At 35.9% G+C, this 13217-nt stretch overlaps 1 protein-coding gene across 2 annotated transcripts in view; it reads right to left on the bottom strand.

Moving 5' to 3' along the window:
- Positions 1 to 12674, bottom strand: part of LOC135077443 (collagen alpha-2(IX) chain-like) — a 180341-nt gene extending 167667 nt beyond the window's left edge. For both annotated transcript variants that reach the window (XM_063971984.1, XM_063971986.1), the window contains exon 1: positions 12362 to 12674. In XM_063971984.1, the coding sequence (XP_063828054.1) occupies positions 12362 to 12405 (44 nt within the window). In that variant the 5' untranslated portion in view covers positions 12406 to 12674. The remainder of the gene's footprint in view (positions 1 to 12361) is intronic.
- Positions 12675 to 13217: the final 543 nt, after the last annotated feature.

Genomic DNA, 13217 nt, shown 5'->3' with positions numbered 1-13217 from the left:
ATCAATATTAGAATTTAGTACCACTTATTTTGGTAAGGAAATAAACAAAAAATAAAATCTTCTTTCATAATTAATATTTATTAATAATCAAAACAAAAGTCATAAAGTCGCGTGTACTTTAAGGATAACAATAACGATAAAAATCTGGAGCTACAATTAAATCACTTGTTTTCTAAAAAACACAAGTCCAAATAGCAAAATTACGATAAATAAATAAATAATTTTTCATTTTTTTTTACTTCTGTCGATACTACGCTTCCACGCAATCTATGCACATGTCGTGGCAGCTTTTAATTAAGGCTACACTTTAAAAAACACATATTGTTTTCAATGTTTTTTCCAGTTAATTGTGTTATGTCTTGTTAGCTGCCCTAAAATAAATAAATAGTTTTTTTTATGAACAAAACAAAACTTTTTGATATTTTTTTAAATTTCTTACATAAACGACTTGAATAAACTTTACGAGGAGGCACGAGTACCTAACCTAACGTCTGTTAGGTAACTGTCTAGTTAACAAATTTTTCAGTCTTTAAATGAGTCAGATTAAACATACATAATAAATATAGCATACTCGTTGGTGAACATTATTACTTAGTTTCGATTGAGATCATTACTTGCAAATCAAATCAGTTAAAAAAGGAAAGACTAGGCCAGTCTAAAAGCAACGTTGACCTATCAAATAATAAAAAAAATACTTTTGTCTAAGAAAATAGGCTTTCAAGAATATTAAAGCTTCAAAAGCGAAACTCGAGAATTCTCGAGCTCCGGTAGTTTTTTTCTCGTCTCGAATGAAGCCAAATTTCTCGAGTTTTCTCGAGTTCGAGAAAGCTCGAGCAGAAACCCTAACCATTACACTCTGCAAGCTAAAATTGTGAAACAGCTTATGCATCTTTTACCAGCTGTTCCCATAATCCCGTGGCATATCCTCTTAGCAGAATATCAACGTGTTGGTGTATTTTTGGAGCGTACTTTTACAAAGAATTTTCGATCTGGAGTTATAGTAAATAATTGATAAGCCGTGTGCTGCGTGGGTAATAAATTCGTTGTTTTATCCAGTAGCAAGGGGATGTATGCGTTTTTCTTTTATTTATATCCTAAAATGGGCGGGTTTGTTTGTATTTTCAGCAGCCACAATAACTGGTAAAGACTATTGAGGAGCATGTAGCTTGAATTGGCAAATAAGGGAGTGCCCATCTGATGCAAAAAATTAACCTAAGTACTACACGGTGTTCTACTTTTGTACAATCAATGGCGGAGATAATAATAATATATAGCCTATAGGTATACTTATCTGCCACTAATTTACTCACTGTTAGCTCCATATTCTAACAGTAGTTATTCCAATCAAAACATTCTAAAAAACTATCGCCCACCAAATTATACATGCAAATGCGTACATTACTGATCATTCGATGTTCATCAGTACCTTCGATACCACCAAAATACAGCATCTAAATCGATGATTTCACCTACATCCAGATTAACTTGCCCAACACTATACAAATGTCGAAGCTCACACTTAAGTTATCTAAATGATCGTGTCGTTAAAATTCCGTGACCCTTCACCGATGGGAGGTTAATACTATAAATTCTGTTATCTCTGACACTTTCCCTAGTGCTAATTATATGTACACACTCTGAGAGCGTCGGACTATCGCAGTTTCTCATTAGCAACTTCCTTGTGAAGTTCATTTGGTTTAGAAACTTGTGGGACGCGTGTGCCTTTGTCACGTGGACGTTTCAGAATTTACCATGACCGTGTTTGCACTGTGACCACGGAACACGGAATGAGAGCAGTTCAGTTGCACACAACTCGACATGGTTACACGGTGAAACAACTGAAGTAGGTTGTTGTGTTTGACTATACTTCAAAACACTGAAGCGAGAATTGCTACTTTTTGTTACATCTGAAATGTTATTATGAAAATTAGCAACAATTAAAACGTGCAATTTGAGTATCTTAGTTCGTTCGTTTCAGCCAAATGACGTCCACTGCTGGACAAAGGCCTCCCCCAAGGTATTCCACAATGAACGGTCTTGCGCTGCCCGCATCCAGGCTCTTCCCGCGGCCTTTATCAGATCGTCGGTCCACCTAGTCGGAGGCCTGCCCACGCTACGTATTTCACCAAAATGACCGATATAGCTCGCATAATTTCTAAAATCAAGTGGCGTAGGCGGGGCACATAGCTCTTAGGGACGGCCGTTGGGGCAGAAAAGTTCTCGAGTGGCAACCACGGGCTTGAAGACGTAGCGTGGAACTATCTTAGTTCTACTAAGTTTTGTGAAAAAGTTTGCAGACAAAAAATAATTATGACTAAGTAATAACTCTTCAGATAATATCGGCTTCTTCAACTAATCATCCATGATACCGAATTATATTATTGTGAGCTTCGCAAACTAAACTTCGAACTGGAAAGTTTCCCTCAGTGTTCATGAGCCGATCCGTTATACCTATCCCTAACATGACACGGGTAATATAAAAACCGTAACCGACATTCGGAAATTACAGATAGGCTGGAGGGGTTGGGACTTATCCCAAAAAATAAGTTTGCCTTCGCCCGTCGAAACATATGCAAATATTTTTGCGGGTATTCGAATTGGTTATATCTCCAAAATGGCCTAAGGCAGCTTCTGCAGAGGACGTGTTTGAAAAGGGCATGTAATGCCCAGCTACAGAAATGTTATAAGTTTTCTTAATAAATGTACTAAAGATGACATGATTCTTTGGGGATCGTACTTAAGTAACGTCAATTGGTTCTGCCCTAAAATAAGAAAAACAGTTGCCAAGTTCTAGAAGACGTGACATTGCAAAAATATATGTTTTTATTGGGAGCTAAGTAAATTATGTACCTTTGGAATACCAAAGTCATAAAGTTCGTCAATAAAGTATGTAACATTTGACCTATGTAAGGCGTGGGCAATAAAATGAGATACGCTTAGGCTATGTTGTAGGTACCACATTACTTTAACCGTAACAGGTGCGTTTTGAACGCAGTTTGACATACATTTGACGTTTGTGAAAGTTAAAGTAAGATGGTTAAACCCAACCTTTATTTAACGTAACGATAGCAACGAGTTACTTATTCATCATCAAGACCGCCAGTAATCTACAAAGGTTGATTTTTTAATACAAACAAAATCAAAAGAACATTAAAAACATAGCAAATTAATAACTTATTTATTACAAACCCTATACATACCTAGGCATCAATTCGACATCGCGATCAAAACCCAAAGCAATTTCGCGGCACGTGATTTATTTCGTAATTAAAATGTCGTCAACCAGCCCTCGTCATATCACGTCTGTACTGCGGTCGTTATTTTAACAGTAAACTATAAAAGTTATATTTGCGCTATCTATACGAGTGTTATTATTTCTGGGGCAATATAATTTCCGCGAAGCTGCAATTTGTGAGGAATCGTCATCTCAATTGATTGACACTTTTAACCAATATAACTACTTTTTTTTTTAAACCAAATAATAATTTTATTTGTCATAAACTAATATTAAGTGTGAATGGTTTAATTTCTTGAGACTTGAATCTATGCACTAATTATGAACCAAAAATTGAGTTGATATTAAGAGCTTTCTTTGTGGATTAAAAAAACTACATAATTTTCAGTGTTTCTTAAGAATATATTACTCGTAAAAACTCTTACTGTCTATCCATTTTGATATAAAAAAAAATAAAAAAACTGAACTATGTCAAAAGCTTATGATACGCCGTAGCATTAATACACTATATGCTGCAAAAAGTAAAGTCTGTTAAAGTTTGCCAATTTGCGATATTTCTACTTTGCTAATGAAACACATAACCTACTATAACCTAAATGCGAACAAGTACCCTACATACCGACCTAGTTTAATATATTCAATGGCCATTACTGCGGCAATTTCTCATCCGCGATTACGCGGGATCTCACGCATTACTCGGATATTCTAAGTAATTCTATCTGGTTAATTTATATTCCGTGCACCCAGGAGTCGCGTAAAGTAATAACAAGCGGAGTTAACGATGTAGGTTTCGAATAAGGGCGAGGCTGCACGGGCGTTGACGTTGCTATGTAATAGCAGCGGCACCGCTGCGGCACCGCAAGCGCAACGCACTGGACGTTGACATTGAATACGTTGTTGACGTTGCAGTTCGTCATCGCAGCGGCCACCGCAACGCTATACGTATACAAGTAAAGTGCGACACCGCGCCGCTGCAGCTGCGACGCCCACTATGACGAGGCACCGCACGGTTTGTTCCTATGGAGACATCCCGTTGTTATAATATTAACGATCACACGAACATCCTGTTTGCAATGTCCCGCCAAAAACCGATCCGTTCAAATTTCTAATTCGAATTTCAGACAATGTCATTTACACGACAGTTCAGTTTTGCAGGATGCTGCATCACTAGATCCCTGCCGTGATAACGAGCCCTTAGGGCTTGGCTGCATGAATTATTTTTAATTCAGGCACAGGCACGGCACTCTGATGACGTTGTCAAAAACAGCATGCGTGGCGTGATGCGACTTTTTTGTCAGTTTGGATAGGCGTTGACATTTGCATGGCAGTTTTTGTGTACGAGGCTTTTCTTTACTACTTCTTGCTTTCGGACCAGTTTATGCCTTTTACTCAATGCGTGATACCCAAAAAAAGAAAATGGTGTAAAAGTTAATCTCGCAGCACCATAATGCCATGTCGGATTGCTACCGGGGTCTTTGTAGCTTTTTAACAATTAAGCTTTATTGAAAGATTTTTTTAATTTATTTATTGCATATTTCCAAGCAACAAAAAAGTAATCTACAGTCAGATAAATCTGTGCTCGTTAAATCTTTATTCCAGCAATGCAAAGATGAAGTTAGCAAACAAAATATTTCAATTTTCTAATGACAGTTGCACACCAATGGATGTAAAATCAACGTGCATAAAATTTTAACAAGCAAAGTTAACGATTTGCACTCTACAGGCGAGTCAGTGAATAAGCTACCTTAGATGAAGTTCGACCTAATTGATAGAGACATCTACGAGTATAATAATATTATTATTGATGAACCTAAAAAAAAAATTGTTTATATTATTTTTTAAATGTTATTAGACCAAGCTTACAATGTCTTTGCAACATAATATGGTTAAGTTTTATAATAAAGTAAGTATAGAAATATTCAGTAACTAAGGATTCTAAATCAATCCGCCAATAGTGTGTAATAGTCGTGTTACCTATAGTTTTTGTTGAATCCATTATTACTTATTTGTTTTGCTTAATATAATTTAAAATATTAATTCCACTGTCAGTTGTAGTTAAAGTCAAATCAATCAATTTTAACTCGTCAGTAACTCTGTAAGTTTAAAGATAAGTTACACCAGGACTTACAATGGCTCATTTTATAACCTTGATCTTTTGAAAAGGTTAATTTCTTCCGCATACTTTAAGCGACAAGGTGTCCCTTAAATTGCTCAAAGTCACACTTAAGAAAGTCATTCTTGTCACGTCTTCGGTAAACGTCAGACTATGAGACTTATTCTGATGAGAGCTGAAAAGTGTATTCAAATTGTAAGGAATAAGATCTTCGCAAAAATGTTGTATGGACTTTGTTGGGATGTGCTTAATAAAAATGGCTTCATTGTATTTATTTACTTGTATTTCAATTTCTTCAATTACTTTACAAGTGGCAGTGGGCGGGGTCACATAGCTCGTGAAGACGATGGCCGTTGGGGCAGAAAAGTTCTCGAGTGGTGACCACGGACTGGAAGACGTAGCGTGGGCAGGTCTCCTACTAGGTTGACCGACGATCTGGTAAAGGTCATGGGAAGAGCCTGGATGCGGTCAGCGCAGTACCGTACATTGTGGGAAACCTTGCGGGAGGCCTTTGTCCAGCAGTAGACGTCATTTGGCTGAAACGAACGAACGAACTTGTATTTCTCTTCTTCACGATATAAGTAGTAGGACGTCAGAGTAAAGCGAAAATAATATTCACTAGGGAAGTGTAACTCCCAATAGCGCCATATTATTGTGATTTATGTATTTCAACATAATACATCTCTCTTTTTTATTCGCTTTTAGAAGCTTATAAGAGCGAAAACGATCGAGTCAAAAATAGCAAAACGAGTAGGTAGACGATAATTAGGAGTGTCAGCAAAAGAATTCGATTGATTTTTGAATGTACAATGTCACGCATAAATATTCATCACATCTTTGTATATTGGCTAATCGCATGATTATGTGTAGACAGCATAATTAATTAAGATATACAATAATCAAAGTTTGCCGGCAAGAAACAGGTAGTGATCGCCTACGCTATAAACGCCTCTTCTTTTTTATGGTTGCAAAAGTATGTTATTCTGAATGAATGTGTAGGTCGTAGCGTATCTTTGAAGAGCTTATCATAGTACAAGCGCATGATAGTGATACTAGCTTTCTGCCCGCGGCTTCGCTCGCGTGGATTTTTGTTTGTCACAGAAAACCTTTATCGTGCGCGTCCCTGTTTCAAAAACCGGGATAAAAACTATCGTATGACCTTTCCCGGGACTCAAACTATCTCTATGCCAAATTTCATCAAAATCGGTTCAGTGGTTTAGGCGTGAAAGCAAGACAGACAGACAGAGTTACTTTCGCATTTATAATTCATATTTAGATAGTATAGATAATATACTGATGATTTGCATAAATTTTATAAAAGTCATGTACCACGCCATTCTTCGTCACGCATCTATTTTAAGCACATACAAAATGTAATAACTTTCTGTTTTGCGAAAACTCAATTAAGAAGCTAATTTGATTCTAAAATTATCAAACATACTCACACTTTGATTGTTATTGCTACACCGTAATTAACTTTAGCACCTTTATGTTTAATTAATTTAAACAGAAACGTTATAATACATAATATGAGCATTAGACTTAATAATTACTGAGTACTCCAAGATACGACCATAAAGACCCAAGGAACATAAAGGCTGAGTTGCACTTGCACAATCTTACTTTAACCGTAACTATAACAATAACCGGTGTTTTTTGTATGGAGTTTGACAGATTTTTGACATTTTCAAAGTTAAAATAAGATGGTGTAACCAGCCTAAGTATCATCATCTACTCAACGTCTAATTTTACAAGCAATCAGGAACTGGGCCATTCTGTGGCCTTACAATAGACATAAAGGACTCAAAATAGACATTAACCCATAGACAAATGTACAGCTATAAAGCATCCGAACGAGGAAGTTACCACATAACGTTGGTACACTTCCAATTAGTCGGGGCCCTAAATTTAATTACCGAAGAATTGGTGACATTACGCTACAGCACTTTGAATAAACACCGTTTTACAAATTAACACTACAGTACACGCGCCCCCTTTTTTTACAGCAATACACGCGCGGTCTACCCTGGTAATCCAATTTAAATTCCAATTCCTGGTAAATTTTTTGGTCCAAAATTGCGCTCTGAGATCCATATTAACAAAAAAAAAATACTGGAAAAATATGATTTATTTTTTATCTGTCATAATAGTCAAGACTTTCTACTGCCTGGTACACGGGGTAAATCCATTTTGTTGCAAGTCTTCCCTTTTTTTGACGAGTGATTTCGGGCTTTTGACTACACCCGCTGTTTTGACGACCAATTTCAAAAAAAGAAAAGTATGCAGGCGCTAGCAACCCAAGCTTTACTGACTTATTGACAAATTTAGTAAAGGAGGCTTTCCTGGAATGCCAGCTCTCTAGTGCAAGTTTTTAAAAAGTTATAGCGTAAAATGTTACCCTGGTCTACTATAGTAGGCCGCGCGTGTACTCTAGTGTTAATGCTGTACAAAGGTTCTCACAACACCTCGCTTCAGAGAGTTTCGACAAAATTTCAGGATCTTTTTCTATTCTAATTGATTCGGAGTAGGATGGAAGTTTTAATTTTGAGGGGTAATTTCCGAGAAGTTTATCTTTCCTTTATATTATAAAATGAATTTAGTTGAGAAATTGTTTTGAGAAAAGAATGTCACTGAGTACCTACTAGTCTTTCACTTTCTTTCATTTGCACAGTAGTCAGTTTCTGATGATAATCCTTTTCGAGAATAATTTGGTTGCTGTCATCAAAATGCTTGAAATGGATTAATAGTGCGACAGATTACCTCATACTGACATAAAATATAAACAAAATGTCATAAATATCACATCTGAACAAGGAAGTGCCACATTACGTCGGTACACTTCCAATTAGTCGTGGGTACTAAATATAATAACCGTAGTATTGGTGACATTTCGCTTAAAGCGCTTTAGCTAAACACCGTTTTATAACTTAACGCTGTAAAGCGGTTCTCGTAACACCAGTTCGGAGAATGTCGGAAAAGTTTCGGGGTCTTTTTGTGTAATTGATTCGGTGAACGATGAAACTTTTTTCACAGAAGGATTATTTCACAGACTTTGCTCCTAATTGGTCCTATAATAACGCTATTTACAACGCTATTTAGTTTGTTTGATTTATAAATCAAGTAAGATTTTCCTTTACATGCGATATTCTTTAATATGATCTTGGGATTTTAATCTATCTGAAACATATCAATCTAGCTTGTATAAACCTTTTACCATCAACCAAATCTACTTATTTTACGTCTACTTACTTACTTTTTTTTTCTAAGTACCTACATACTTATAATTTTTTCTTCAAAAATACTTGTACTACATTTTTTCTTTAACCAATGTAGTCACGAAGATATAACTCTAGGTCGTAACTTTCTCGTATGCAGCTGAAATATTACTTTATCTATAGAATATAATAAAGAAATTGGATCCATCTACACTTCAAGGGACGGGAAGCCATAAAAAGGGCCCTCCCGGTTGTAAGACTTTCCTAAAATATACCACTTCAGTATTACATATTGCATTGCCCTTATTAAATAAAATATGAATCTATTTTGATCATACGCAACTTACTAGAGAAACTTTGCCACGTTTTATTTACCCATTTACGTCCGTATTCACGAACGATGATTGCTTAAGTGAAGCAGCAAATCGAACGCACAGCGTTGAATAGAGCTCTGTGATTGGTTCGTATGTCACCCTGTGCGTCCACGCGCACTGTAAGACCTCATAGTAATGTTTGTGAATACGGGCGATAATCTATGACTAGCTTATAATGAAGTTGTTTTGACGTGGATACTTAATGATAACACTAGAGTAAATCACATCGATTACAGTAAATCACCCTATTTACAGAATGTGCAGGGCCTACAATAGTCTTTAATAATAATCATTTATTTATTTATTAATAATAATAATAACCCTGACCACCGGTAGCTTGGGCCCTGCTCCGCTACCAGCGGAATAACTATTTTTAAGTATTTTTTTATAATGTATTTTTATTTTTATTTTTTTGATAATTTACATTGTAAAAAAATATTTAAAATTAAGAACCAAAGTTAATAAAGAGAATAATAATAATAAATATCCTTGGACATTATACACTACGCTTCTAGTCCCAAACTAAGCAAAGCTTGTACTATTATATATTATATTGCTTCATAAGTGTACATAGGTGGTGATCTTAAACTTAGTCTCAACTTATGACCCTGTAAGGGTGTTGCAAATCTTGTATCATAGGTACATTACTAGGTCTTGACGTTGACAAGGACATAATTCCAGCATACATTGCGGGTTTTTAAAAATAAATTAAGAAATGCTGATTAGTTTGTTGGATTAGTTGTTGTTGTAGCTAACATTAGTTTCTGTTGTTGTATTTAAGCACTAAAGTTAATTAGGCATAGTTGTTTGCAGTTGTAATTGGTCCATAGATTTGTAAGTGATTTGTAGCTGTATTTTTACTAAACAAGTAGTATTCTATGCACTGTAACTGTACCTATAAATAAATAAATAAATATACCTATTTGTTTTCTCTTTATCGATGTGATAAATCTAATACCTACTATTCATCATAATGTTATCTAATTTGAACATGATAGAAAATGTCCCTTAGATAAGCCTTACATGAATAATCGATTACAGCCTCAAGGAGACAGTACGATTATCGGAATCGGAATCGAACTGATTAACACTTATCGATGGTAGCTGAATGCTTGGGTTAGTCCCGTGAACTATTTTGATAAATGACCTCAATCCATCTCTACCACTAAAACGAGCTTTCTAACGTGAATGAGAGAGACAGAGCGAAATACATCGCGCTTTACTGTTTTAATCCATCTTTGTCACGCATGGATTGTTCTAGGGTAAGCGAATGAGATAGATGGAGTCAAGTTTATTAATATCGTTTTTGGACCATTTTGGGCTTCTAGAAAATAGCAGAACTGATAACTCTGAAATTATTGAGAACCAAGCATCAGTTTAAAACACTGTAATATTGGAGTCAAAGCTAGTAATGGTAGGCTTTGATCAATATTCCTTATAAGGGAGTTATGGTTTGCAATTACAGTGCACGCTAGTGAAAACTGGCAATTTTCTAAGCAAAATTGTCGAATCATATTGTCAAGCAGCTGTTAATGTAAGTATGTAGTGATTTTATGAGACTTTTCTTTGGTGAAAGTGAAGTAATATTAGGGATACTTAGTAAAATTTCTGATCAGTCGATCATTAACGCCTGTATTCACAAACAATACTTGCTTAAGTGAAGCAGCAAATCGAACCCACAGCGATGAATAGAGCTCTGTGATTGGTTCGTAATCGTGTTCGACCATGTGCGTCCACGAGGAATGTGAGACCTCATAGTAATGTTGGTGAATACGGGCACAACACTCATACTATTACCGATACATTCTATTACAGGGTGAACCCAAAAAAAAAACGAAAAATCCACAATAATTATTTAGAAAACCTAATAATAGATAGATACGTACCATCCATTACCAAATCCGTACAGAAATAAAATTCTATTAATGGCCATTCAAAGTCAACCAATACACACCGCCCACTTAACTTCTTTCTTCATTCAGAAGCGATGGCGTCGGCAAGAAATGGCGCCTTTAATTATTTTGCCTCTTCGGTATAAAGGAGGTAAATTGCCGGCGTGAGAATAACGACAGGTGACTAATGGGATTACTATGGGTTCTCGATATTTGCATTCGATATTGTTTAGTTTGAATTTTTATTTTTTATTTTATTCAGGCAAAGACATAAACCTACATTCTTTTGTTTCAGTTCAGCATTGAGTTACTATGGGTTCTTGATATTTGCACTCGATATTGCTTGGTTTGTTTTTTTTTAATTGCATTCAGGCAAAGTCATAAACCTTCATTATTATTTCATACGAGCAATGCCATTAGATATGACAGTATTTGAATCCAAAACGGAAAATTCAAGTCTATTTATTATTCATGACACTTTAATATCGATTAGGGACGACAAATAAGTGAAACCTTTTATAGTAGGGGCCTATTATAAATTAGCTTGATTATTTTTAATACAAAACCCATATTTTACTCAACGGGAGAAACTGTAGGCTTGTATTGGATATTGATTGAGATGTTATAGAGTCGCACGTGTTTTGTATTTAAAGCTGAAAGTAATACTCAATATTTTATGCTAATGTACAGTCAACAGCACATTAGATTCTACATTTTTGTTGCATAATAGCCACTATAACTTGATATGGCGTCGACTGTACCTAAATACAAAATCGTTTATTCTGTTGATGGCAATGTTTTGGTATCATGTGTAGTAAATTTAGACCTAGGCTAGATTAATTACTATATTAATCCATTATAGAATAAGGGAAAGAGATAGAGCGAGTCAAATATTTTTTAATTTAAAATATTCTGCAAAGAAATAATACAAAACCAGTAGATAAAACGTATTTGTAATCGTAAATGTAAACGGAAAGTGAATAAATAACACTCTCGCCCTCAGATAGTCCCTAAACGCTTCATAATTCAGGTAAACATTACGTGCTAATGCCTCGCAAAACATACTTATAAGCTTAAAAGCCCATTTACACATGTACGTTGACACATAGCTGCGAGCATGCGCAGTAGTGAGCACCCACCTCTATACATAAACAATGAGTTTTAATTTCAAATTTACCAGCTGTTTTGATCCAAAATTCATCCTGCATCATCAATTTAAATGTAAACTAAAACAGTTATAGAATAAACAATTGAATGTACAATTATAAACACTGTTAATTGAACAATAATAAGAAACTTTACCCTTTTTCAACATTTCCACAAGCATGAAACGTTCAGATCTATAAATGATCGTCTCCAAAACAATATTTACATACAGAAAAATCGTGTAAATAACGTCAATTCCGAGTAGGAAATTAGCACAAACAAATATTTGCCTGAAAGTCCAAACTTAGCTTAGAGCTAACGAAGCTCTCGAGTAAATCAGATCACAAAACTCGAATTCTTAATCAAAAACCTCATTGGGAACTTACCGTAAACACTTCATGGTTTGCGAAAATTGCGGGCGTTGATCCATCCCTTTGATCTTACAGCATTTCTCCAAAATATTGGTCCATTTAGGTGATAAAAACACTCACAACCGGCACATCACCGCGGTCGGTCTCGAGTCGGTTTCGAGTCAAACTCACCTGTAACTCACTCGCGTCACTCCCGTAAAGCGAAAAACGTTACGCGTACGCTCATAACGTGTGACATTGACGGAACATTATATTCATGTAGCGGACTAACCTCCCACACAGTTCACGAAGAACTAAGCGCAACTTGTCGAGTCGCACGTGGCCCGTAGCGTAGCTTACGCGGCCGCCCTTCCAAAGCGTTGTATACACACTACGAAAATCGACTTTCGCTCGAGCGACAGACGATGAAATTTCGCCCAAAATCGCTTGCCGCTCGCTATCCCAGAATATGGGACGTACACACTACACACAGTGTATTTCTGTCGTGAGCAGTGTGCGTAAGATGCGTGTTAAGAAAAGTGCATTGTGGTTACGACTATATTCGCCGTATCTCACGGACTTAAGCACATAACTCGTCTCTATCCGTTGGTATCCAGGGAGTAACTTGATACACAATTTATTCCCTTAGACCTAGCGAATAAAAAAGCGCTCCATTGTTGTCGGGCTGATATTGAAAAAGTTTCTTCTTGGGAACGATCTTTTCTTTTTTGTCTTGTTTTTAAAGGATTTCAAAGTTATTGGGCAGTGCGTTAAATTTCCTTCCTTTGTTGGGGATGACTTGTTTCTTTTACAATCTTTTAGAGTTCTATTTGCTTTTATCTTTATTATCAAACTTGTTTTATTGCAAATTAAGCATGAAAGTTTGAGATAG

The sequence above is a fragment of the Ostrinia nubilalis genome, chromosome 13 (assembly GCF_963855985.1).
Source record: "Ostrinia nubilalis chromosome 13, ilOstNubi1.1, whole genome shotgun sequence".
Taxonomy (NCBI): Eukaryota; Metazoa; Arthropoda; class Insecta; order Lepidoptera; family Crambidae; genus Ostrinia; species Ostrinia nubilalis.
Note: the sequence above shows the minus strand (reverse complement) of the source record. Positions and strands in the feature narration are given on the sequence as shown.